Below are 27,142 nucleotides of genomic sequence, written 5' to 3'. Positions count from 1 at the left end.
AGTTAGGAAGAAATCAGATGGACACAAAGCTATACAATATTTTGCTTGATCAAAAGAAATTTCAAAATCATCAGGCCAGGTATTTTTGAAAAGTATGAGAAATCCAGAGCACTTACACTAAAAAATTGAATCAAACATGGCATAATCAAGGACAATGCATTTTCTTAGAATTAGGGATTCTCAAACATGGCATAATCAAGGACAATGCATTTTCTTAGAACTAGGGATTCTAACTTATCAGGCTTGCTAGAATGAAGATTGGCATAGAACATCCTCACTAAAGGTTCATAAACTTTGGGAGGGGGTATAGAGAGGAATTTAGACCATCCTAAAAAAAACAAACAAATCATTTTCCTTACAATTAAGGCCCCCTATGTCATCAAGATCGATTACTCTGCCGTGAGCAATGGGTTTGTCTTTGAGAGCAACAAAGAAATCTCTATTTTGGGTATCCGAGAAATTGAGATCGGTCTCTAAAAAACTCGAGAGGTCTACGTTGGATTTCTTGGGGGTAAAAGATTCAAGGGGGTCTTCCATATGTCTTTTGCCAAGAGCTTTTTCTCCAATTCGATGAGAGTGGTTAGATGGTTCTGCCTGAGAAGAGGCAAATCCTTATGAGTGGTCAGACCCTAGGTCTACTTGTTCTGGAGGTTGAGAAGAGGGTTTTCCCTTAGAACGAGTATTTTTTCTTGTGGAGGCAGAGGGATTCTTGAAGTGTTTAGCCATTGGAGAATTTTTGAAGAAGGGTTTCTGAGCGATAAGAACAATGAAGACATGAGAAGATGGTTCAGAGGATTAAAAAGAAGAGATTTTGACGGTTGAGTACAGGAAAGAAAAGGGTGTTAGTGAAATGTCATGATGATTGATTTTCCTTTCTTGAAAGCTGCGACTGATGGGAAAAGAGAGAGAAATCGGGGGCGCTTAATTAATGCGTACTTACAGTTGCTACTTAAGAAAATCCAAAGAAAAAGCAAAGCAACAACAATTGACACGTTTTAATTTTGTTTCGAAATCATAATTGATCTTATTAACCTATGAATTAATATATACTGTGTTTATGGACCATTTCAGAAATATATATAATTAATAGTTGTGGCTTGTCACCGCAATTTCCGACATTTTTAATAAACAAAATCATATTTCTGTATCTTTCTTCTTTTCTTTAGGGGCACAAAATCCAGAGACTAACATTCTTCAGGAGTTCCTCATTAAATAGATTATAAGGTCTATAAAGCTCTTCATAAACATTAGGTCAATTTAACCAAAAAAAGATAAGGTTATTTAAAAAGATTGTTATTTTTTTAACAAAAAATAAAAAATAGACTATGACACGAAATAGACATCTAAAATAGTCAGATCTCTCCCCACTCCAAAAGAAGTTATGAAATAATGATGCGAACAAAAATTTAAATGTGATGAATTTAACTTTTATATTTTTATCGTTGAATATATTATATTTTACTAACAGTTATGAATTTAAATTTTAATATTTATTACTAATAATTTAATAAATATTACATATATAAAAAAAGAAGGAAAGGGAGAATAAATATATGCATTCATTTGCTTTTAAATGTCCAAGAGAAAATGTGCAAAAGCAGATATGTTTTTTTCCCGAACTAATTAGTCTTTTTTTTTTCCAAAGATTTGATCGCACTAACTTTTTAATTAGTTCTTCTCAGATATATATTTTAATAAAGTTTATTCATATTCCTAAAGGGAAAATCTTTTGCCTTTAATAGTGATTGTCATGTTTTCTATAGTACTTTTGTTGACTGATTGATTAAAAAAAAAGGAAATAATACATGGACTAGTGGAGGAGGGAATTTTGTAAGAGCAAAAAGAAGGAATATAGGATTATAAATGTTCAATATATAGTAACATTATAGTACAAACTTTTTAATTTCTTTTTCTGAATTGGACCTAACATAAAAACATGAGAGAAGTAAGGTATATTCTGGAAAATCTACACGTTGGCTCCAAAAATGAGAGAGAAAAAAAAAGTGCACATTTTGTTTAATTTCTTTTTGGGAGTTTTTAGAAATTAAGAGAGTACAGATTTCAACATCAAATGAGCTTTTTGAAAAGGGCATCTCAACCCATATGCACTGCACCTAAATTGCACTCTCCAATTACCTCTTGAGTAAGACAAGGCCCTGATTTCCCTCACAAACTCCACCACCCTCCACCCCTCCCCCCCCCCCCTCCCCCCAAAAAAATCAAGAATCTTCAGTTTTGCTTTTCTTTTTAGACAGTTATTAGTCCTTTGATTTTCGTATAAGCAATATCTATTAGCGAGTTAAGGTAATAAATCTCTATATCGAATATATAATAAGTAATAGTAGAACACAAAGTACGTGTAAATTGGTAAAAAAAAGTTTGACGTACTATTTGAGCCATATCACGTAGGATTATATTTTACTTTCTTAACATATGGCAATGTGAGACAACTATCACATATTTTTTAGAGATTTTTATGTTTGACGAGTTAAAGACTCATTTTATTGCTGGAAAGCGTGTCCAAGTATAACACGTTGATGAAGATTAAGGATTTTACATGTTAATTGGGTGCAGAAGGATTATTAAAAAATAAGCGTTCCCTCAAAAATAAAATTGAACAAGAAAACCTTGATTATAATTGTTATGGAAAATAAATTTACCTCCAATTATACGAGACGTATTTGGTTAAAAACTTATGGCTATACAATCTTCACTTCATTGAGAAAAAGAAGAAGAAATAAAGGCTAATTCATCAACTAAATTTAAGTGTTCATTTTTACGTTTACATCAAAGAGTATTGTTTGGTAGTTGAACATTTTTAGGAAGCTTTAGTTGTGAAATAACCAAACGCTATGAAAGTTTAAGTAGATAATGTTTAATATTATCGCAGGAAAGTTAAATTAATTCCATCTTCATTCTTTTCTATAGTTTATAATTAGTACTATACGCAAAGTACCATTGAGTCATTGACTATACTGGTAGTCTTTCCATTTAAATAGTTAGAGAAAATGACCACTAAAAGAAAACTAAATTAAAAAGGCCAAATACCTAGATAACCCCTTAAATTTGGCTTCGATTTCCATTTTAACACATTAACTAAAGTTTGTACCTATTAAACACTTCAACGTCATATAAATTATGCCTATTGAACACGTCTGATGATGTGGCAAAAAGAGTGTGCCTCACCTCTCTTTAGACGCGTGAAGTAATAACAAAATCATATATTTTTTTTCTTTTGTTCTATTTAAGAAAAGTATAGTTTTGCATTCTTCTTCCTCCTCCTCTCCGAGCCACCATCTCCATCATCATTTCCTCACACCGACCAAAAAACTCCTTCACGCCACGAAAATATTGTGAAATTCAGCAGCGAAGGCTACAGATTAAATGCCCATTTCAGTAGTTTTAATGAAAAAAATAAAGTGCACCGTGAAATTCATTAGTTAAATTATGAGCAGATGGCCTGAGACAGTCAAAATGAACTGTACCGTGAAACCCGAGACAGCAGATATAATAGTGGTGGTGGCAGCTGCAGTCGCCTCTTGACGGTGGCGTTTTTTTGGCTCGAGCTTTGCGGCTTCTTTTTTGGAGAAATTTTACCTTAGTTGACGTCTTCTTCCTCTTGAGATTCGTTCAATAGATTGGATCTCGGATTCTTCAAACGCCATGTTTGAACGCTTGGAAGTTTCTTTTAGATTGAAGTTTTAGGAATATGAGATTAACAATATGATCATTTTGCTTCTCGGTTTAACTGGAGAAGATAGTGTCCATGGCGGCTATTGGTGTGAGGCAATAGAACCGGTGGGAAAATGCAGAGAAGACGATGAAATTGTTGGGGAAATTTACATATAAAATAATTTTTTTTTGTTTTCAAAACTTCTTTTTGACTATTTGGGCCCAAATGCCACGTGTCTCCCTCTTATTTGTCATTTTTGCTAAGTCATTCATGTGTGAATTACACGCACCTTATTGTTTTTACTGGTTATGAGTAAAGTGTTCAATAGATCACTTTATATAATATTAAATTGTTCAATAGGAAATGCGCTAAGTTAAAGTGTCAAAATGAAAACTGGAGCCAAGTTTAAGGGGCCGTACACCTATTTGGCCAATTAAAAATAAAGAAAACAAAAAGGATAATTAGGCAAAAACAAAAATAGAAAACAAAATGGATGACGTGTCACCATACACAAAACTCGCGGGTGTTCAACCAAAAATCTTACCTTCAAAAATTAAAGTAAAGAAATAAAAAAAAAAGGAAAAAAATATTTTATCTCTTTTAATTTATATGATTATGATTATGATTATATATACTTAATCTGTCATTGAGAAAAAAATATAATAACCTATCACAAAAAATAATATCTTCTTACCTTCAGAGATAATTTAATTATAACTTTTTAAAATTTTATCACTAATAAGATAATTTATATTTTACACAAGTGCTTATGGCTTGATTTTAATTATAATTTTTTTAAAACTTATTTCTCGATTTAAGAAGGTCACATAAAATGGAATGAATTTTTTGTTTTTTTATTTGTTTAATAATTAAATACTCCAACATTTACGAAAAAACGAAAAACTCCTTACTCTTCTTCTCTCTCTCTCATTGCGTTCTTAATAAATTCACAGCTTCTCTTTCCCTATTCTCTCTCTCTTCGTTTCCAATCGATTTTTCCTATTTTCGCTTTTCGTTTTTTTGTCTTTATAATTTTCACATAACTTATATGATAACAATTTACATGTTAGGGTTTTGATTCCCACACTTTTGGCGGATTAAGGAACCACGATTCAAAGGTAATTTATATTTTTGAATTTTTTTGTGAGGTTAATCCTCAATTTTATGACTTACAAATTATCCACAATTTTTTGTCACTGCTGCCTCGGTGAATTTTCCTAGATCTTAATGCATATTTTTGATTATTTTGGTTATACGTTTCATATAATTGATATTAATTTTTTGTATTGATGAACATGTTTTTTTTGCTTTTCTGAATTTTGTGGTGCTGACATGTGTAATTTGATCAGGTTTGTGATATGTATAGAACGATTGATTTGGTAGTGTTGAAAAGGCAGTGCAATTTTATGAATTTGATGAGATTTGTTATGGAATTAGGTTTAGGGTTGGTTTTAGGGTCAGGTTTGTGGGGGACAATGGTTTGATGTTATGCATTAGGTTGTTTTTTGCCATATTGGAACATTTTGTGTGGTGAAATGTGTTTTTAGGGTGTTAGAGTTGGGATAAAGTGGGTTTTGAAGATGGAGGATATTCAGCAGCAAATGCAGCAGAAGTCAGAAAGCACAGGGGATGATGTGCGCTCCGAGTTTGAGAGGGGATTGGAGGAGTTGATGTGTGGACACTTGGACGAGTGTATGTCTTATGCTTCGTGTAGTTCGGTGCGTAATACTGAGGATGAGGATGAAGAGTCTGATCAGCTTGTAAGGAGGAGGAGGAGGTCCGACCTTGAAGGCGATGACCTGGCAGAGTCTTCTGCTGCTAGGAGGCGCCACTCGAGGATTTTGAGCAGATGGGCAGCAAGACAGGCTCAAGAGATGATTACTACCATTGAGAGGAGGAATCGTGAGTCTGAGTTGATGGCACTTGCTGGTTTGCACACTGTTTCGATGCTTGATTCGTCTTTCTTGAGGGAATCACAATCTCCGACCTCAAGGCGTCAGGGTGATTCTGAGAGAGTAAGCACGAGGGCTTCTACTATTTTGCAGATGTGGCGGGAATTGGAGGATGAACATGTGTTGAATCGTGCCCGTGAGAGGGTGCGGGAAAGGTTGACACAACGAAGGAGCATGGATTCTAATACCAATGTTTCTACTGCGAATATGTCAGAAAGCCGGGAAAGTGATAACCAAGGTAGTTTGGTGGATGCTAGTGAGAGTGAGAATGAGTATGGTACTTGGTCTCATGACCCGATTGGACCGCAGAATGATCATAGGGACCGTGATAACTCCAGCCGTGAACAGTCTCCTGATCTAGGTGAAGTTGAGAGGGAGAGGGTGAGGCAAATTGTTCGTGGATGGATGGAGAGTGGGATCAGTGACCATTCATCTAATGTCTCTCAGAGAAACGGTGGTCCAAGAGGGGAATGGCTGGGTGAGACAGAGCGTGAAAGGGTGAGAATTGTGCGGGAATGGGTTCAAATGACTAGTCAACAAAGAGGAGCTCGTGGTGGCCAAAGGGAAGAACAGTCTACTGGGCTTAGTTCTCAAGTAGATCGTGTTCGTGAAGGGTCTGTTGTTGACCATGAGGATGCCCAACCAGAGCACATTCGTAGGGATATGTTGAGGCTGCGTGGGAGGCAGGCTCTCCTTGATTTGCTTGTGAGGATTGAAAGGGAAAGGCAGAGGGAACTTCAGGGTTTACTAGAGCATCGTGCGGTGTCTGATTTTGCCCATCGCAATCGGATTCAGGTTGGTTGCTGATTTTATGCCTTTTATTCTTTCACCAGACCTTTGTTCATTCTGTTTTTTTTTGTGTGGCATTCTCAATAGAAATCATGATTAAATGCTCCGTGTACGTTTTGTGAGGTCGTGCTTTGGCTCTAAGTTTTATCTTTTTACATTTTATATCCTTCTACAGTCGCTACTCAGAGGAAGATTCTTGCATGAAAGGCCTCCTGTGGAAGAGAGACCACCTTCGATAGCAGCAAGTGAACTAGTTCAGCTAAGGCAACGTAACACTGTCTCTGGGCTGAGGTATGTGATGTAGTCAGCCTTGTGTTGCAGCCTAGTTAGTTTTGAATATTTAGATCTATTTGTCTTCTTGAAACGGTTCTGCTAATTAATTGGACTTCATTTTCATGCATTGTTGGTTTGACTAATACTGTAGTAGGTGTATTTAATGCTGTTGTGCAGTTGATTGATTGCCATGGCCAAACAACAATAGTCAAATCAATCTCTTCCTTGGCTACTGTGCTGTGTCTCTTCTAACTCAAATAATAACATTAATCTCTTAGTTATGATAAAGTCTTCTCCTAATCATCTCTCTCTTAGTTGTGAAAAAAAATCTGCTCGTAAGCATCTCCTCTCTAAGTTGTGAGAAAATCTTCTGATATACCAAAATCCCCTTACCATTATGATAGTGAAAACTTTGATTCGCTGAAAATGTGGAAGCTGGCAATTACTGTTGGATCTCAAAAATGCAATGTTTTCAGGCTATACTTAAAACTTCTAATCGTCTGAGGCTTCTCGATACCTGTGCTAATGATGGACAAGTGAAGCTGATCGCCAATTTTCTGCCCTGAGAAATGAATCTACAAGCATGAGAATTGTTATTTTAGTAGATCTGCGACTGAGGTGAACTCAGGCTAAGTTTAAACTGACAACTAGTTGGTATCGCATATAGGGATCCTTTACTTCCATTGTGTTTGTCAAAAATTGGTAAGCAAAGGATATAAAAGAAAATTGTTTCTGTTAAGCATCACTTGCATCACTTTGGGAGTTCTCTTCAAAGGTGCTCTAAAATAAAGATAATAATATTAGAAGAAGTTTCTGAAAAAATGGAATAAAATAAAAGAAAAAGTAGAAGAAGCCTTCCACTAGACTCCCACCAAAAGGAACTCTAAAATGTTTTACGGGTCTTAGCATGCGCGTAAGACTGAATATTATCCTGATTATACCGATGTTTAGTTATTATAACCATTACTATTACTGGTATTGGTGTTGTTGTTTGTGCATGTAGTGATGCTTGTGTAGTTGCCTTGTTCAGGCTTAGACAAAATTATCCTCTCTGAAATAAGCTTTTGAAGGATTCTGATTGTTCTTTTCCACTTACGAGCATTTGTTTCATGCTTAGTTACATCTTTGCATGAGTTATTTTCTGTGGCAATTGATGATATTCAGTTTCTAGATACTGAGAGGGAATGTTTCTTGCTTCTTTCTCAACCCATTCATGCAACAGATCTTGATTTTCAGCTCTTTTCTCAGTTGAAAATTGATAATATTTGTCATTTTATAATTCATGAGTTGGTGATCTTTTTATCTCAACCAGGGAAGGATTTCGCTCCAGATTAGGAAACATTGTACGTGGTCAAGTAAGCAGCAATTCTGTATATTCATCTAACAGTAGGAACAGTGATTCTAGAAATAATCAGACTCATGCAAATCCTTCACAGGAAGTCCAGAATGAAAGTGGTGAACAAGTGCAATCTGGGGAGCTGGAGAGCAACGTTCATCAGTTGCCTGATCGCAGTGAGAATTCTGGTCAGAGTACGAGACAACAACTGTCTCCTCACCAAGGAAGGGATCGAGTGGAAGCTGTTGTTGAAGCTGAGGAAGGAACACAGGGTAATTTAGCATCTAATGATTCTAATGGATGGACTCATGAGACTACAGAAAATGTAAGCTGGAATTGGCAAGAAAATCCATCAACTGCTAGGTCCCTTGAAACAGCAGCATTTGTCGGGAGTGTAGAACATCGTTTTCCAGAAAACCAGGAGGTTTGGCGTGAGGATGCCTCACGAGAAGCTGCAGAGACTTGGTCGGAAGGACCTTCCGATCCTCCTAGAATGAGGCGTCCTGTCCCATTAAGGAGAATTAGTAGATTCCATCCACCTGATGACGATAATGTGTATAGCATGGAACTCAGAGAGCTTCTTAGCAGGTAAAATTTGATTCTTGATTGTGTTTTCCCTCTCCATGCTTACCTAGGCATACTTTTGGTCTGTTGTTTATTGGAAGTCTTTGTCTGGTAGGAGGAGTGTTTCCAACCTTCTTCGCAGTGGCTTCCGTGAGAGTTTAGACCAATTAATTCAGTCATATGTGGAAAGGCGAGGCCGCTCTCCTATTGATTGGGATCTGCATCGGAACTTGCCCATTCCTGCTTCATCGGAAAGGGGTCAGGACCAGCAGAATGATGAGCAAAATGATGATCAGCAGGATGGAGTTGGCAGGCCTTCACTTGTGCTACCCTCTCCTCCTGTGCCACCAACACAGCCACTTTGGCATCAGGATTTGCATCACCCCAGTTGGCCACGTCACACTGTGCATCGTTCTGAACTTGTAAGTCAACTGCTTCATCCTGCCTATCAGAAAAGCAAAAAGAGAATCTATTGCTCTTTCGGGGGTTTATCTTGCTTCCTTTTCGGCATCGACTCCGATATATATGATAATATTGATTTTGATATCTAATGCGTGTAATTAGTAATAAGACTTTGCTTTTAATACATACGGAAAAGGAAAAAGTACTCTGGGTATACTCTTTTTACCAACGGGTGATTGTGAAGCAAAATGTGCCAACATCTTTTATACTATCTTTTCTGTTCTCTTCATTTTACTAATTATTCAGAATTCAGCAATCTCTACGTACCAGTATTAAAAAGGATATCCTGTTTAAGTTTGGCGTTTGTTGCCAATGAGATAAATAGATGATATTCTGATTAAGCCAAGCAATTGATAATGGTTTCAAGTAATCAATTCTAATATATGAAGAAACTTAAACTTAGGCTGGGCGTACTCTTTAGCAACTGGTGATTGTGAAGAAAAATGTTCCAAGATCTTTTGTACTCCAATTCTCTTGATTTCCTATTTTTTTTTCAGAATTCTGGTAGTCTTGACCAGTATTAAAACAGAGAATGCATCTTGGTTGGTGTTTGTCGTGAATAAGAACAGTTATATTCTGTTTAAGTCACTGTTACCTTTCTCACTTATATTCTGTTTTAGCCAGGCAATTGGTAATTGTTTCAAATTTTAATGTGTTTAATGGCACAACTCTACATCTTTTATGTAAATACAAGAGTCATATGTTACTTTATTGTGAGCTTAATTTGTGCTGTTCTGGAGCAGGAGTGGGAAATGATAAATGAACTTAGAGCAGACATGGCAAGACTGCAGCAAGGCATGAACCACATGCAAAGAATGTTAGAATCTTGCATGGATATGCAACTGGAGCTTCAACGCTCTGTCAGGCAGGAAGTTTCAGCTGCTTTGAATCGATCAGCTGGTGAACAAGGTTTGTTCGTCACCTGTAGTTTTATGAAATGTTAATGCTGCTCCTGTGAATGTTGAAACTCTCCGAACCACCCTTTTTTACTGCGCCTCACACTATAGGTTTGTTCATCACCTATAGTGTTTGAAATGTTAATGCTGCTCTTAAGAATGTTAAACCTCTCCAAACACCGATCTTTTTAACTGTGTCACACTATTATTTCTTCTAACTGGGTTTGATTGTAAACCAGGGGTTGCGGAGACTTCAATTGATGGTTCTAAGTGGGGCCACGTGAAAAAGGGTACTTGCTGTGTTTGTTGTGATAGTCACATCGATTCCCTGTTGTACAGGTAAAACTCATATTGCGGAATCTAATGAATCTTGCAAACAAATGTCCAGAATATGCAGGATTGAGTGTTTTGTTTTGGGATTTGACTTATACCATCACTATTAGTGTATCTTGACCTGTTGTTGCAGGTAACTAGCCTTATATTTTAAAGAATTGATCGTTTGTTTCCTGCATTGGCAGATGTGGGCACATGTGCACTTGTTCAAAATGTGCAAATGAATTGGTGAGAAGTGGAGGGAAGTGTCCGTTGTGCCGTGCACCCATCGTCGAGGTGATCCGAGCCTACTCGATACTGTAAAAAACGAAGCGATAGGAGGGTAAAGACAGAAGTTGGTAAGGTGTAAGAGGAGTTGTATGCTCCCTCTACCAAGCTTCTCAGATTCTTATCTGTAGAGTGTTTATTACTTTTGCCTATGTTCTTCTGATTATATATATGAAATGCTATGCAATGTGTAATTGGAAAAACGGAAGGCACTTTTTTTGCATCATTCATTCGTAAATAAAAATGTTCATTCTTTTGCAATTTTTTTGATTCTTTTTATTTTCCATCGTTTTCTAGAAGAAAAGAGTACTCATATTTGTTTCATTTTTGGTTTAAATTACCCATTTGTGTCATTTCATGGCACACAATTTGATTGGACGCAGAGTTAAATTACGTAAAAATAGCACGGGCTAGCCAGTTTTCGGACTGCTCATTCAAAAATAGCCAGCGTTTGCCAAGTCATTGAAAAATAGTCACTATTTTGCTGCAACAGAGACCGGTCCGGCATAATATACCGGGGTTCGGTGCACCTGTGTATGAACTTTCAGCATGTTATGTTGGAACTCCAATACGCGGAAAGTTCCAGCATAATATACTGGAGATTCGAGCACCTGTGTATGAACTTCCAGCATATTATACTGGACCGGTATACTTTGCTGGAACTCTATTATATTATGCTGGCTGGAACTCTATTATATTATGCTGGAACTCCATTATATTACGGCAAAGGGCCAAATATACCCTCTACTTTCGAAAATGGTCTAAGAATACCCCTCGTTATACTATTGGGTTATCTATACCCCTGTAGTCATACTTTTGCTTCAAATATACCCCTCATTTAAACGGAGTGACACGTGTCATCGTCCTGTTGGTCAATTCTAAATATCTCTTAATTAATTAAAAAGACCCATTACCCATATTCGTTTTTTTTTTTGTAAAAACTGAAAAAAACTAAAAATAAATTTTTACTAAAAATTGAAAAAAACGAAAATATTTTTTTTTTCCAGTTTTTACAAAAAAACTGTTTTAAAAAAACTGAAAAATATTTTCTAAAATAATATTTTTGTAAAAACTGAAAAAAAAACTGAAAAGCAATTTTCTAAAGCAATTAAAAATTGGAAAAAACTGAAATATTTTTAACTAAAAACTGAAAAAAAGTAAATATTTATTTTTTCAGTTTTTACAAAAATATTGCTTTAGAAAATTGCTTTTTAGTTTTTTTTTTCCAGTTTTTACAAAAATATTGTTTTAGAAAATATTTTTCAGTTTTTTTTAAAGCAGGTTTTTTGTAAGAACTAAAAAAAAAATATTTTCATTTTTTTAGTTTTTAGTAAAAATAATTTAGTTTTTTCCAGTTTTTACAAAAATAATTGCTTTAGAAAATTGATTTTCAAATTTTTTTTTCCAGTGTTTAACAAAACATTATTTTAGAAAATATTTTTCAATTTTTTCTAAAGCAGTGTTTTTGTAAAAACTGAAAACAAAAAATATTTTCATTTTTTTCAGTTTTTAGTTAAAATAATTTCAGTTTTTACAAAAAAAAAATTGCTTTAAAAAATTATTTTTCGGGTATGGGTAATGGGTCTCTTTAATTAATTAGGAGATATTTAAAACTGACCAACAAGACGATGATACGTGTCCCTCTGTTTAAATGAGGGGTATATTTGAACCCAAAGTATGACTGTAGGGGTATAGATAACTCAATAGTATAACGAGGGGTATTCTTAGACCATTTTCGAAAGTAGAGGGGTATATTTGGTCCTTTGCCGATTATATTATGCTGGAGTTCCAGTATACTTATGGTGGAACTTCAGTATAATATACTAGAGTATTTTCCGGATTTTGAACAGTATTTTTGTTCACATTTATCTTTACATGAAAAATGGCTAAATTTCGATTACTTTGAAAGTGTGGCTATTTTTGAATGACCACTTGTAAATCTGGCTATTTTTGAATTTCTCCCTTAAATTACCCATTTGTGCTATTTGTACATCATGCCCCTTTATAATTTTAAAATTAAAAAATGACCTTTTTAGATATCTTATGTGTAAAAGACAGATTTCTTACGTAAAAAGTGAAAAAAGAAGTAGGGTATAAATTAAAAATAAGTTTGTAAAGAGCCACAAAATCAATTGACATGAGATAAGTATTCAAGGATTGCGAGATATGGACTGTAATTTGTAATATAGCCATTAAGAGTTACTATGTTGTTCAATTGCATGTGTTTTTCTTGGCCTATGTACTGAGACCCTAAAATATAATGCATGAATTTGAAACTATTTTTTGTTAATTGGATAAAGAAATTTAGTTCTATTAATATACTCGACAATTACATCACTTTGTAATTTTGAAGAACTATGATTGGGTATAAATCTTACCCAATGAGGGGTACAATAGTAAGTTCATTTTTGTTTTTGCGCAAATATAACTGAATTTGTGCCCTTATGTTGTGTAATTTTTGGAAAACCAACATGCGTGACACCAAAACCGAGTTATTAGCTCTAATAAATAATAATTAGAGTTAAACGTATAACTTCTAGAATAAATATTATAACTTTTAATACTCCTATATAATGCAATCATGAATTTCATTTTTATTGAATAAAAACGTTTGTTCTTATTTTTTAAGTAAGATGCCTTACTATAAATGAGACGTTTTACTAGAAGAGTGTACTTCGGATATCTTTATCTACATATTGCTAATACACACATTTATGTTACATCTTATCTTGTATAAAATAATATGTGGACTTTTGCATATTTTACAAATATTGTATGCTAGAAATGAAAATGATAAGTAACAAATGGATTTTCTGTTAGTGCGTGGGAAACCAAAGCTAGTTAAAAGAGAAGTGTGAAATTGGAACTTGTTGAGGGAGTTGGGTAGTCTAATCCCTGATAATTTGTAGGCCCCAATGTTTCTATGGAAAACACAAACTCTTTTCCTAAAAGATCTAAACTTAAGAATTTCTTGCGTGAAAGTAAAATTGAAGTATTGCTTTGTAACGTCACGAAAGATTGAAGAAACTCACATAAATCTTACAAATGGCACTGCTTTTCCAACTATTTCTCTTTCTTCTTTTTCTGCAAGAATAAAACAATATCCAAACAAATAGAAATCCACTCCAAAAAGAGAACGAAAACGACAAAACATAAAAAAGGAAAACTAATCTATGGGGGGATAAAATAGTCTTTTGATGTGGAGTAATTGAACTTTGCAGATTCCCACACAGAAAAATTAAGGACGATTTAGTTGCTATATATGTTGAGGCTAAGCAAATGAAGGCTGTGTTCGTAGAAAGGAGAGATGGTTGGCATCTCCCCCGACAGGGACGGGAACAGCCTTCGGGCTTTACCTGTTACCACACATCCGACGAGAATTGTTTGTCAAGTTGAGAAAAGTTGAATACAAAATAAAGAAGAAATATTCATAAGAAAAAATATACTTAGTCTTGGAATAGGATCATAAATGGACTTGAACAATGTCTAAAGCAAAGCATGAATCGTATTGCCTATTGCCTAATTTGCAGGATGCATCCGAATAATTACCTAGACTGATCATGTACAAACAACAGAAATGAAATTTTTGGCACTCTGCTACAAGAGACACTCTTAACTCCTTCACCAAAGAGATCATAAACTACCTATACAACTGCTGATCTTTTGGTGATTATCACGTTTTTTAAATTATGGTATACTCGGGGTCCGTTCAATGAAAATGAACCCCAATACTTTGGCGACAATTTATTTCTACCCCCATTCTTGATTGAATCAGTTGTGTATGAACATCATGTACTGGAGAAAAGAGTCATATCAGCACCAGCTGACCAGAAAGAGGAAAGGTAAGATCCTCTACCTGTCTTCTGATCATGTATGGATTTCAAAGTCATCACAAGTTGCTCGCGTTGATCTTCCACTTCCGCATATTTTAAGCTCATGTGCAGGTACCGATCACGAATTTCTTTCAGCTCAGCTTCAAGCTGAGATATTTTTTGCATATACCCATCTATTCCTTTGGATGACAAACTGAAGATACAAACATATCGAATATTAAGATTTCAATCTTAAATTGTAACTTGTAAATTTGATCATATATACTCTTGGTTGTCCTGAAGATATGATAACACAGAAAGGTGTTCCAGAATTCACAAATAAACATCAGGAGAAACACAAACAAAGCTTAGGACACAAACCAAAAGATTTTTATATAGGCTCACCAAATTAGATGGGATTCATGGATACAATTGCTCTCTAAAATCTGAACTACTGTATCCCCCGGAAATTGGATTGCAGATACACTTTTGGCGACCGTCTCTTGAAGATCTCTCTTGTAGTTGCTTTGTTTGTTGCCATCCTAAATAAATATGGGGGAATAACATGAGGTTAATAAAGAGAAGAAATTAATTAACTACATTTTCCAGAAAAGAAAGTAATTAATAACTATTTACACTTTGGCACACAAAGGAATGAGGATAGTTCTAGTAGCATGTACTTGTTGAGAGTTGCCTTGAATCTTCTGAACTTTCAAGTATTTCTCTGATTGAGGAGATTGTGTAATTATTTCGCACTGCTTGCTGAAGTCCTCCTCCGCTGCCTGTTTTTTGAGAAAACAAAACAAATATCAGATTCATTGCCTACTGTATTGACTTCAAATTATGAATAAGAGAAGTGGCTCGGTTAACCTTTGAAAGCTTCAACTTCTCTAGAGTAGGAACATCATCCTCTCTTTGGTTGTCTAATCGTTTTCTCATCAATTCTTCCTCGACGGATTTAACTTGCTTCAAGCAGTCCTCTTTCTCGAATTGAAGGGATTTTATTTTCCTCAGAAACTGGCTATTTACTCTTCTAAGCTGGCAAAGCTCATTTTTCAGCTCGGAAACCTTGGCACACATTACTTCTTTTGCAGTTAAGTCTCCTTCCAACCTTAGAACTTTCTCCTCTAGTGAAATTTTCTTGTATTTGCATTCTTCCGCTTCAGCCACTGCCTTCTGCATGTAAGAGATCTCCTGAAGTAATGACGCCTTCTCTGCCTTCGACTCTTCACAATCTTCATATTTCAACTGCAGTGTAACTTGTAATCTCTCGCTTTCAAACTTCATCCTAGATAGTGCTCCTTTAAGATCCAATACTTCCTCCTGAAGTAATGGTAATGTTTGCAGTTGTATCTTTAGACTGAAATTCTCTTCAGTCATTTGCAGCATTTGACATTCAGAAGACAGTAGTTTTGACTCAAGCTCATTAATGGTGCATTTAAGCTTTGCTTCATTGGATGCAAGATGTTCCGTTGACCTCAGTAGCTTCTCACAGTTAGCTGCCAAAGTTCCCTCCTTGGCTTTGGAAGTACCAAGATCACTCATAAGATCTGACATCTGCGCTGTGAGGGATTGTACCTGTTCTTGCAACTTTTCAACTTCGACAGTATTCTCCGATATTTCATGCACTGTGCACTCTTCTACAAGAAGTTTCTCTCTATGCTCTTTAGTCTGTAGGTGGAGATCATCAAGTTTGAACTTAAGGATCTTCTCTTTTGATTCAATTTCTTCCAGCACTGATGAAAAGTTAGCTTCTAAAGACTCTATCCTTTTCAAACAGGTGGAGAAAGAATACTGAGATTTCCTCAGTTCTGCTTCCAAAACATTATGGCTCGTATGCAATTTTAACTTTTGTTGCCTTAGTTCTGCGTTCAAGTTTTGAAGCAAACGACACTCTTCCATAAGACTTTCTGTTGTCGCTTGGAGTTTTGGATTTACTTTCTTCAGATACTCGCACTCTTCTTGAGCATCTAACCATCGGTGTTGCATCTCCAGCAACTTTTCTTTCATATCGAGCTTTTGTGAATCCTTTTCATGTTCTAATTCTCTGACCTTGTCCTGAAAGTTCACAACGCGATTACCTGAATGCTGCAGTTCCAAACGATTCAATTCCATTGCATCAGTCAAATGCCTTAGTTGAGCTTCCAACCCTGATACTCGTTCCGACAGATCTACATTTTCTTTTTCTAATTCATCCAAACTAAGTTCTAACTCATATTTATCACTCTCTAGCTCTAATGATTTCATTTTGAATGTCATCTTAGAGACATCTCCACAAATACATTGATCAAGAAACATCAAACCATTTGTGGAAGTTTGTAAAGATTTAGAGGTGGCACTAAATTCTTGTTGCACGCTTTCCATTCCTTCCTCCATCTGACATTTGTTCATCTGGAGATCAGAGATTTCAGTTCTCAAATCAATCTCCTGGTGCCTTAGAGCTTCGATCTCTGCATCCTTTTTCAGACAGTCTGTTTTCAGCTCCAGTATCTCCGAGTTCTTTGCTAAATTATCACTGCTTAAATTTTGAACCTTGCCGTCTAGCACCTTATTTGAATCCTCAAGCCTTTGACAGCAAGAACAAAGAGTTTTTTCCTCTGGAAGGTCATCCTTTTCTCCATCTTGGACTTCACATGCATCCTTTACTGTTATTTTGGGTTCATCCTCGATATGTTTACTACCATCAAGACATATAGCCGATCTGCACCCCAATAACTGGAGCAGTTTTTTCAACACCATATCAGCTTGCTCGTCCTTAGTGGTATGACCTGTACATTCACAAAGATCTAAATTACAAATAGCATCTTTAAACTCAGTGTTGATAGTGAAGAAAGGACAGTTTATCTTGTATTCCTGTTGCACGAGAAACAGTCTAGATACTTACATAATGTATTGAGCAAGGCATAGACATCTTCAATACATCCTGACTCAGAACTCTGGAACAATGCGGATACATTTTCATGAGTGAAACCACCATGACAACTTTCTTCCTGATGACATTCTGATGGGATTGGAGCAATTTCAGTTCTCTGATCTTGTTCTTGTACTTCAAAGCAACATGAGTTGATTTCAGCATTAAACCTCAAAGTATTGTCCTTAACTTGTTTGTGCAACTCCATTTGAGCTAAGTTCTCTTCCTGATCACAGGTTTTCTGCTTACTTTCGGAGGCAGCTGTCTCAGCAATTATTTTCTTCTTCCCCATATCATCTTGAAATGGTGAAGAAAGGAGCTCACCGTTACTTACTTCAAATTCGGAACCACCAGGTGATCGTTCACTTAGCTGACCCTCGACAGACGATGAACTTAAAATGGGACCACTGATAGAGGAAGCTCCCTTTGGTTTCAGTTTGTACAGAAGTTCCAGATTTTCTTCTGTCAGCTCCTTGCAGTCTCTCTCAAGTTCCTGAAGTTTTTCCTTGAGAGTCTCATTTTCCTTCATTAGATCACAGTCAGTTGCAGGTTTGGCCTTATTCGTCTCGGAACCCTCTGCACTTAAAAGTCTGGATAACTCTGCCTTCAAATAAGCAATTTCCTCTTCTTGTTCTCTTGACCTACTGCTCCATTTTTCTTCGCAATCTAAAAGAGCCTGAGTTCTTTGACCTTGCTCGAGTTCAATCTCATGAGATTTCTCCCTGATAATTTTTTCCAGATGGAGAGTGGTGTTTTCCAGATTTATCTGTGATTCCTGCAACTGTTGAAGCTTGTCCTCTGGGTTCTGCTGGTTTACTATACGTAGGTTCTCAATCTCCAGCTTCTGATTTTCAACAGTTTCTTCCATCTCCTGCAGAATGGCGACTAATTGAATATTTGATTCTTGAGTTTTACTTAGCTGTAAAGCCATACTGTCATTTGATTCTTTCTGAATCCTTAGCTCCTCTTTTACAATCTTTTGGAAACTTTCCATATCTTTGACTTGAAGCATTAAACTCTCAGTTGCTTTTTCCTTTTCCATGGATTCTTGTAAAAGGACCTCCAGGTGTTTTATTTCTTGCACCAATCCACCATGTTCGGTGCCCAATGAGCAAAGCTCCATCTTAAGGTTTGCTATCTGCTGTGTCTGGTCAAAAAACTCCTTCCTTGACATTTCCAAGTCGGTCTTTAAGCTTTGAGCATTTTGTTCCCACATCAAGGCCTCTGCAATTAGTTCTTTACTGGTAATATCCTTGGCTTGTAAGGAGTTTCTAGAGGAAGCAGCAAGTTGCACTGATGCAGTGTTATCATGTGAGAACTGTTTGAAATCATCTTTTTGATTTTGAGCATTCTTTCCTGATCCCGAATTCATTAAATTATAGGGAGAGTTGTATGATTTGGGCGACTCACAAAAAGAGTAAGAACTGCAGGATGCACTACTCCTGGAATCAATTGATTCTTGTCTGCCAATTATGTGATTAACAGGCCTGTTTGAGTCACTTAGGGAGGAAAAACTTTCTCTGCCCAATGAATCCTCAGTAGAGCCAAAGCTATGAGATGAACTCAGAGCTCGGAAACCAGTTTCCTGTTGGGAAAACATAATATTGCTTAAATTCTATAGGAAGCTGGAGATGATAAAGCAACCAAATAAATGCACCATAGATACTTGTAATACAAGACCCCCAAGAGAAGACATGGGTAAAATAATAATGAGAAATATACTTTGCTTTGTTATATTTGTGTCTATATATGCATCCGGTGGGTTCAATTATTCAAGTAGTTTGATATATATCTATGATTTCTAACTAGCACTTATTGTTGTGTCCCATAAATTTTGATTTGCAGTAACTGTATACCTGTCTGTGTCCATGTCTAAGCTACTAAGGCTGCGTTCAATTCAAGATTTAGATTCCAGGCAATACTGCAGCCACTTTTTAGCTCTTTAAATGTAATTGAGTAACTGGCATAAGTTTCCTGAGAGGTTATGGTACACTCTTTTCCTGGTCAATTCTAGATAGATTACCGACTGAAAGCAATGCATGAAACTCAGATCTGGCTAACACTGAAAACGAAGACAGGACGTATTAATCTATAATTCTATTGGTCAATTCCACTCACTGCCTAATTTTCTATTATTAATTGCACTGAATGTGTGAATAAAAAAGTAGTAGTTATCCAAATATTAAGTACGAGACTAGTTAAATTTTAATTGTGTGAATAATCAAATATTTGGAAATTAGTTGAAAAAAGAGATTTTCTCATATAATATCCTAACGGATATTGACAAATGCATAAATCTTTATGACTAGATAGTTAGATACCTCTGATTTGATCTCCATGTTATTGTATTCCACGTTCTCTTCTTCTATGTAGATGGGCATGTCTTTAAATTCATTCCCCCTACAAGTTCCAAACTGATTCTTTTTAGTATGGATAACGAAAAAGAAATAGAAATCTGGAAAACTCAGCTAGAAGTTGCTATCTTCTAGGGACAAACCTGAGTGCTGTCAGACACTTGATCTCCAGCTGCAGAAACATAAGAAACTGAATCAATGGCAGGTAAGGCCAAAAACTGAAAGTGTATGTACTCAGGTGTACTTGAGCTAACATGTTGAATTAAATATAGGCCAAGCACGTAAGGGAATTGACTGAAAATCTTTGACAAGTACCTTGAGTATTCAGGATGGGATGAACATTAGGATGCTCCAAATTATGAGTAATTTGGTGCAGTTCAGATGAGGAAGTTAAAGCTGGAAACATATTTATTATGTTAAGTAAATTTGTCCAATATTGTTTCTTTGATCATCACGTTTATTAAGTTAAGTAATTTGTAATAATAACATATTCAACTTCACATTCAAAGTATGTAAAATATAGCATAAGCATGCAAAGTAGTAGATGGGGCTCTCAAATTTTATGAGCAAAGTAAATGATAAAACTAATATCCTTTCAGTATATAGCTTGTATAATTACAAGTATACTATTGAACAGAAAACAAATTACATTGTATTACTGAGAAGCAAACCTACAGTTTATTTACTTGAGAATTATTAAGCACAAATGAAATGAAAAGCTTTCTAGGGGATTACTAAGATCTGAGAAGCTAGTAGATAAACACAGTTCCTGAGCTAAGCTCACAGATAAAAGTAGTGACTGATTCATTTGTTAAAAGAAAAACAGGTTGTTTTGTGCTTTTGTCCAGTAAGAAAACAGGAAAGAATTTTTTTCCCTTTGTACTTGAGTAGAGGAAGAACCGGTTTATTGCAAAAGAAGCATGGAATATTGGTAAATACGATAGGATGGGTCTACAAAGAGTAATGCCTGAACATGTTGAACTGGGATGCAGGAAAGAAATGGTAATCATAGGATATACTAGATAATGGTTTGCAATTTAAAGTGCTAATATCAAACTTGAAAGCATCAGAAGAGGTCTCACCTGTAGAACTGTGGCATAGTTACATTTTTTCAAAGGTAAGGAAACGAGAGTATTAGCTTTTGCATCCTTGTAGCGAGCAGGATTTACAGCAGCCTCTCCGAGGATGCTAGATCTCGCAGATCCCTGAAACAGAAAGGTGGTAAAATTATAAGCATGAAAACTGAGAGTCAAGTGTAGCAAATGCTTAAAGCTTATTGAACCAATAATATCAATAGACAGAAATGTAGGAAGATGTCAGACCATTGTTACAATAAACTTAAAAGGGAATTGCTCTTGTTGGCTTGAGATATCATCTGGGGTAATCCATATAGACTGCGACCATGTCTCTGTCCATTGGCAATTGCCATTTCGTACCGAGGCTTTCCCTGATTTGCTTACTGTTTTCCCTGTTTCCACGGAGACAAGAGAGATGGAAAGTTTGTCCCATCCTTTAGGTACCTGAGATACCAAACCATAGAAACTTTGATAAATCTGAAATTAGATGTGAAATATTCAGCCAAGATGATATAGTGAGGCCATTAAGGCATCAATATTAGATGATTAATCTCTGAAATCCACTTATTAAGCAACAGAAATATAAACACAAAAACAAAGCATTCCACAGGTAAAAACAGTTTGAGAAAAGGATTTTGTAGCTTGCCATTATCTTAAGAGTATCTGTTCAGTCACAAATACTGCAAGCAGAGAAGACATTCCCATGTTAAACCATTCCATGTTAAAAAATAACAATTTAAAGGACCAGTGATTGGATCTTTTGAAACATTTAATGAGGTACGAAGTGAAAAAAGAGGAAAATAGAGTCTATATCGGTCAGTAAGTGAATATATGAGACAAGACAGTTTAGCTCTTAGATTCATAAAGAGTGTGGACAAATCAATGAAATTGAACCACATTGGAGATAAGTAGCACCAAGTTTCATGGAAAGAGGCATATAAAGTGGCAGGGCATGTTTATGGGACTAATTTGACCTAAATTCTTTGAAGGTTCCTCTATTAGTTATTCTATTTCCACATTGTCAAACTTTCTATCCCTGAAATCTTTATGCACTATTGCACTGTTTATATTTATTTCCTTGTATGCTATTAGGGGACGTTTGGTACAATGGTGGGATAAACCAGGATATCCATGGGGTGGGTAGGTATCCCATGGGATTAGCTATCCCCCACCATTTTAGTGTAAAACTTATCCCGAGATTAGCTAATACCTATAACCAAATATGAGATAAATACAATGCCAAATTCTATCATGGATAATTATCCTTATCCCTTGTACCAAACTATCCCTCAAGGTATTATGTTCTCTTTTTCTGTTTTCCACTTTTGAGTTCAGGAACTAATTCTTCCATATACCTCCAACGTGCCATTTATTCGTACCATTGTACATATGGTTTATACTACACTGTGCTTCCTAGTTCAACCATTTACTACTAGTGATATCAGAGTAACAGACTGGTTGTATCAATTCCGGAGCAACTGGCACTTCAGTTGTTTTCAAAAGTACGTTTTCTGGTGTTTCTTTCTTTCTGTCTCCTGTCAACTTTCAAGAAAACCTTATCCTTTTTCCATGTAATAAAGGAGAAAAAAATGCCTCAGATGTACTCCGACATCTTTTATCTGGTCAAATGAAGTTATTTCTGTATCTTCTGGCTACTCCCCACTTTCAAAATAAAATACTATAATAATTCTTGTTGCTTCTCTGGTATTATCTTGTGAATTTTTTTCTTACGTATTGGAACATTGAGTGACTATTGACAAGGGGTAGACTAATTGTATAATGCTTATCTTTTGCAATAGTACCTACACCACTAAAGTTGAATGTGTAAATAACAGTCCTATAGCTGGAACATATGGTTTCTTTCAGTTTTAGTCTATGCCAAAGATGACTTTAGCATGAGAAGAACTCTAAGGACTACAGTTACTTTTACAACTTAAATTAGCAGAAGAGGAACCAAAACTTGCGAACAAAATTGCAAGTGCACATGTACATTTATCATTAGCTACATGGACATCTATATATGACAGTATATGACAGTGGTTGACTGGACATGGAGTTTACACAGTTTAAGAAAGAAATAAAGACTTTGGAAACTTGCGATCTAAAACAAACCATAGATATTTGTGTGGCTATATATTATCTCGTTAACGGTAAAATGAGAAGTTTAAAGTTAAAATTGTTTCTAAATATAAAAACTTGTCATTCTTTTGTGACTGACTAAAGAGGAAAATGTGCCATATAAAAATGGGACAGAGGAGCATAGAACTTTGCACAATTTCCCTATTTGGTATATCACAAGTTTTTGTTTCACCTCTCTAGAAATTCCTACTATTATTTCGATAAACCAACAAATTAACTGTTATCTAATAGCTTCCCCTGACATGGAACAATAAGAAATACTCCTATAATAAAATAATACAGAAGAAGATAAATTCCAGCCTACCTAACAGATATGTCCAAATAAAAGCACATCTTGTTGCAGAAGAATATAAGAATAAAGCGCACATGCATTTCTGCTCCTTTATACACACACTCTGCCAAACTCTATATTAAGCTGTAACAGTAACTTACACCCAGAATCAAACACGAAAAAGCACAATTCAATATGTATCACAATACATTGATTTATTTGCTTTAAACTAAAATAAAATCGACAAATTATCACAGAAAATCCAAACTGTAATCAGGTATGTAAATAGTAAACCAATTAAACAGCATCATACATCAGGAAAAAATCAGGATCAAGAGCTAACACATAGTGCAATTCGTACTAATTAAGCTGTATATTATACCTCGAGATACTCAAAATGTAAATTATACCTCGAGATACTCAAATACACATGTATTAACACACACAAACACACGCATATTGATTTATTGGTTCAACGCTCAGAAAAATCACAAATTATAGCAGAAATTCCGAACTTGAGCAGGCATATAAACAGTAAACCAATCGAACAGCATAAGAAAACAGAAAAAAAAAAAAATCAGTTTCAAGTGCTAATTGCACATAGTGTAATTCGTATATATTAAGCTGTAAATTATACCTCGAGGTACTCAAAATACACACACACACACACACATACCTGACGAGCGTGAAGATTGGAGAAGGAGAAATCGAGTCGTTGGCCTGATTTCTCAGAAAACGAAGAAGAAGATGACCTGTGGCGGTGCAATTTGAAAATCTTATCTCTGATCATCATCTCAAATCCTTAGTAATAATGCAATGGTAATAGCTAGAGTTGGAATATAGAAGATCATATAGCAGAATATTAATGGAGGGGAGGGACGTTGTGTGTGTAGAAGGTGAAAGTGGAAAGAGGAGTGGAGTGGATAACTGAATTCTCTTCTGTGGGGGCTGTGTGCTAATATAAAAGTAGAGCGCACTAGTGGGCTTTAGCTATATTCGCTGCTGTCATTATCGTTATTCAATTTAGGAGTTGGAGTTGGAGTTGGTTGGTAATTAGATGGGGTTATTTTGGCGTTTACTGTTCATTAACAACTTACCTTCTAGTTATAATGGGTTACGTTCCAACTGGTCACAAGAAGAAGAAAAAAGGTATTATTACAACAACCACAACAATAACCTACTAAGGGGTGACTAAGTCACATATTTCAGCTGCTAATACTCCTATTCGAATTGATATCCCGATTGGACAATCTATAAATACAAATGAGTTTAAGCCACGTTCGAAGCGTGGTAGACCAATTGGTTCCAAAGATAAAAATCTTCGAAAGCAAAAAGGAGCAAATGATCTAGGTGATCATAATATGGAGGTAATTGCTCAAAAAGAGCCCTGCGACATAACAAATGATAAGACCTCAGAGAGGGTTCAGGTACCTGAAAATAATAAGAATGAAAAAATCTCAATAAGTTATGTCTCTGCGGCAAAAAGGTGGAACCGAAATAATATTATTGTCGACAACATTTTTGCTTATAATGTTGCTGTTGAAATAATGTAACAAGATGAGGATCTTGAACCAAGATCTGTCGATGAATGTAGACAGAGAAATGATTGGCAAAAATGGAAAGACGCTATTCAGGTAGAATTAGCGTCACTTGAAAAACGTGAAGTATTCAGACGTATAATCCGAACACCTGAAGGAATAAAGCCAGTGAGATACAAATGAGTTTTTGTGCGAAAACGAAATGATAAAAATGAAGTTGTTAGATATAAAGCACGACTTGTGGCACAAAGATTTTCGCAAAGACCTGGCATTGATTATATGGAGACATATTCTCCTGTGGTGGATGCGATCACTTTCAGGTATCTTATAAATTTGGCAGTCCATGAAAAACTTGATATGCGTCTAATGGATGTTGTCACAACCTATTTGTATGACACATTAGACAACGAAATTTATATAAAAATCCCTGAAGGGCTAAAAGTTTCTGAAACTAGTAAAAGTTTTCGGGAAACTTGTTCAATAAAGCTTCAAAAATCCTTATATGGATTGAAACAATCAGGGCGAATGTGGTATAATCGCTTGAGTGAGTATTTGCTGAAAGAAGGGTATAAGAATGATCCAATTTGTCCTTATGTATTTATAAGGAGGTCTGGATCTGAATTTGTTATAATCGTTGTGTATGTTGATGATCTAAATATTATTGGAACTCCTGGGAAACTTCCAAAATCAGTAGGCTGTTTGAAGAAAGAGTTTGAAATGAAAGATCTTGGAAAGTGTAATGAACCAATCGGTCATTTTAACTTTTAGAACCACATTCCCTAAAATAAAACTCCCCGAATGTTCTTTTATTGATTTATGACTTGCAGGGATGGTTGGTTCGGAATTTGGAAGTGTTCGGGTTGAAATCAGAACACTCGCTTCCTTAAGTTAGCCTTAAAAGTCTAAGTTTGACTTCGGTCAACATTATGTGCAAACGACTCTGGAATAGAATTTTGATGATTTCAACAGCTCTATATGGTGATTTTGGACTTAGGAGCGTGATCGGAATTTTATTTGGAAGTCCGTAGTGAAATTAGGCTTGAAATGGCTAAAATAGGAATTTAAAGTTTGGAAGTTTGACCGGGGAATTGACTTTTTGATACCGGAGTGGGAATCCAGTTCCAAAATTTTTTATAGTTCCGTAATATCATTTATGACTTGTGTGCAAAATTTGAGGTCAATCGGAGTTGATTTGATAGGTTTCGACATCGAATGTAGAAGTTGGAAATTTTAAGTTTCATTAAGCTTGAATTGGAGCATAATTAGTGGTTTTAGCTTCGTTTTATGTGATTTGAGGTTTCAAATAAGTTCGTATGATGTTTTAGGACTTGTTGATATATTTGGTTGAGGTCCCGAGGGTCTCGGGTGAGTTTTCGATGGTTAACGAATCAAAAGTTAGACTTAAAACAACTCCTGCAATTTTTCCTTTATGCTGGAAATTCTGGGCCAAGATCGAGCCCAAAATCAAACCCAAGATCGAGGCCCAAGATCGACACTCAAGATCAAAGCCATGACCGAGGCCGAGGATCGAGGCCACGATCGAGGCCGAGGATCGAAGCCATGATCGAAGGCTGCCTAGCCAGAATTATAAAAGAGGGTATTCGTCTCATTTGTCATTTTTAACAAATTGGAGCTTGAGCAGAGACGATCTTTGATAGATTTTCAAGGAAAAGACATTGAGGTAAGTGATTCTAACTTCGATTTTGTCTATAAATACAAATATATCATTGTTTTCACCATTTAATTAGTGTTTTGAGTTAAAATTTGGGGAAATTTTAGAAATCTCCTAGAAACAAATTTTTGAGATTTCGGTATCGATTCAGAGTTGGATTTGAGTGAAATTGGTATGGTTGAACTCATAATTGAATGGGTTGTCGGATTTCGTAACTTTCGCCGGATTCTGAGACGTGGGCCCCACGTGTGATTTTTTAATTAATTTCGGAATTTTTAATGAAAATGTAGTATTTTCTTATAGAAGTGATTCCTATAAATTTTAATGATTGTATCGAATTATTGTTGGTTAGATTCGAGCCAATCGAAGTTGGATAATCGAAGAAAAGGCCTATTAGTGGATTAAATTGGAGCAAGACAAGGTAAGTCTCTTGTCTAATCTTGTGAGGGGAAAATTTACCCCATAGGTGATTAAATTAAATAATTATTGCTAATTGCGGGGGCTACGTACGCAGGAGGTGACGAGAGTCCGTGCGTAGCTACTATTAATGCTCAAGTCCGGGTAGTTTAGGACTAAAAGCATGAATTACTTGTGTAGATTGTATTCTTTATTAGTTAAATTATTTGATGTATATATATTGTGAATTGTTATGAAATGTAGTAAAAGATGAAATTTTTATATACTTAATTTTTGTTTAGGTTAATTAATTATTAAAATAAATTGTTATCCTATTGAATAAATTTTACAATAAATATTCTTATTCCTGAGGTACATAAGAAAATGTCCTCCTTTCTTATGGATCAGGCCGAACGCCTCGACAGGAT

At 35.6% G+C, this 27,142-nt stretch overlaps 2 protein-coding genes and 1 pseudogene across 4 annotated transcripts; 2 read left to right on the top strand and 1 right to left on the bottom strand.

Moving 5' to 3' along the window:
• The first annotated feature begins 4,570 nt into the window (after positions 1-4,570).
• On the top strand, positions 4,571-10,806 carry LOC107819276 (uncharacterized). 2 transcript variants are annotated; one of them, XM_016645375.2, is made up of 9 exons: positions 4,571-4,791; positions 5,023-6,420; positions 6,590-6,705; positions 8,000-8,030; positions 8,124-8,611; positions 8,703-9,009; positions 9,793-9,958; positions 10,185-10,284; positions 10,464-10,806. In XM_016645375.2, the coding sequence occupies exons 2-9, from the start codon at positions 5,254-5,256 to the stop codon at positions 10,579-10,581; spliced, it is 2,493 nt and encodes an 830-aa protein (XP_016500861.1). In that variant the 5' UTR covers positions 4,571-4,791; positions 5,023-5,253; the 3' UTR covers positions 10,582-10,806. The 2 variants fall into 2 exon arrangements, with proteins under 2 accessions (XP_016500861.1, XP_016500860.1); XM_016645374.2 differs by having other exon boundaries at positions 8,000-8,042.
• Positions 10,807-13,833: 3,027 nt separating this feature from the next.
• On the top strand, positions 13,834-13,933 carry LOC142168577 (U6atac minor spliceosomal RNA; annotated as a pseudogene).
• A 21-nt stretch (positions 13,934-13,954) lies between these two features.
• LOC107819753 (uncharacterized) lies at positions 13,955-24,068 on the bottom strand. Of its 2 annotated transcripts, XM_016645899.2 has the most exons (10): positions 23,785-24,068; positions 20,945-21,142; positions 20,705-20,827; positions 19,766-19,794; positions 19,590-19,668; positions 17,242-18,853; positions 15,228-17,125; positions 15,038-15,139; positions 14,763-14,899; positions 13,955-14,571 (listed from the first exon to the last, which is right to left on the bottom strand). In XM_016645899.2, the coding sequence occupies exons 1-10, from the start codon at positions 23,899-23,901 to the stop codon at positions 14,334-14,336; spliced, it is 4,533 nt and encodes a 1,510-aa protein (XP_016501385.1). In that variant the 5' UTR covers positions 23,902-24,068; the 3' UTR covers positions 13,955-14,333. The 2 variants fall into 2 exon arrangements, with proteins under 2 accessions (XP_016501385.1, XP_075084542.1); XM_075228441.1 differs by lacking the exons at positions 20,705-20,827; positions 20,945-21,142; positions 23,785-24,068 and adding an exon at positions 19,938-20,004.
• Between the last annotated feature and the right edge of the window lie 3,074 nt (positions 24,069-27,142).

The sequence above is a fragment of the Nicotiana tabacum genome, chromosome 13 (genome assembly GCF_000715075.1).
Source record: "Nicotiana tabacum cultivar K326 chromosome 13, ASM71507v2, whole genome shotgun sequence".
NCBI classification, from domain to species: domain Eukaryota; kingdom Viridiplantae; phylum Streptophyta; class Magnoliopsida; order Solanales; family Solanaceae; genus Nicotiana; species Nicotiana tabacum.
The sequence above is the reverse complement of the archived record's forward strand: the minus strand, read 5'-3'. Positions and strand labels throughout refer to the sequence as shown.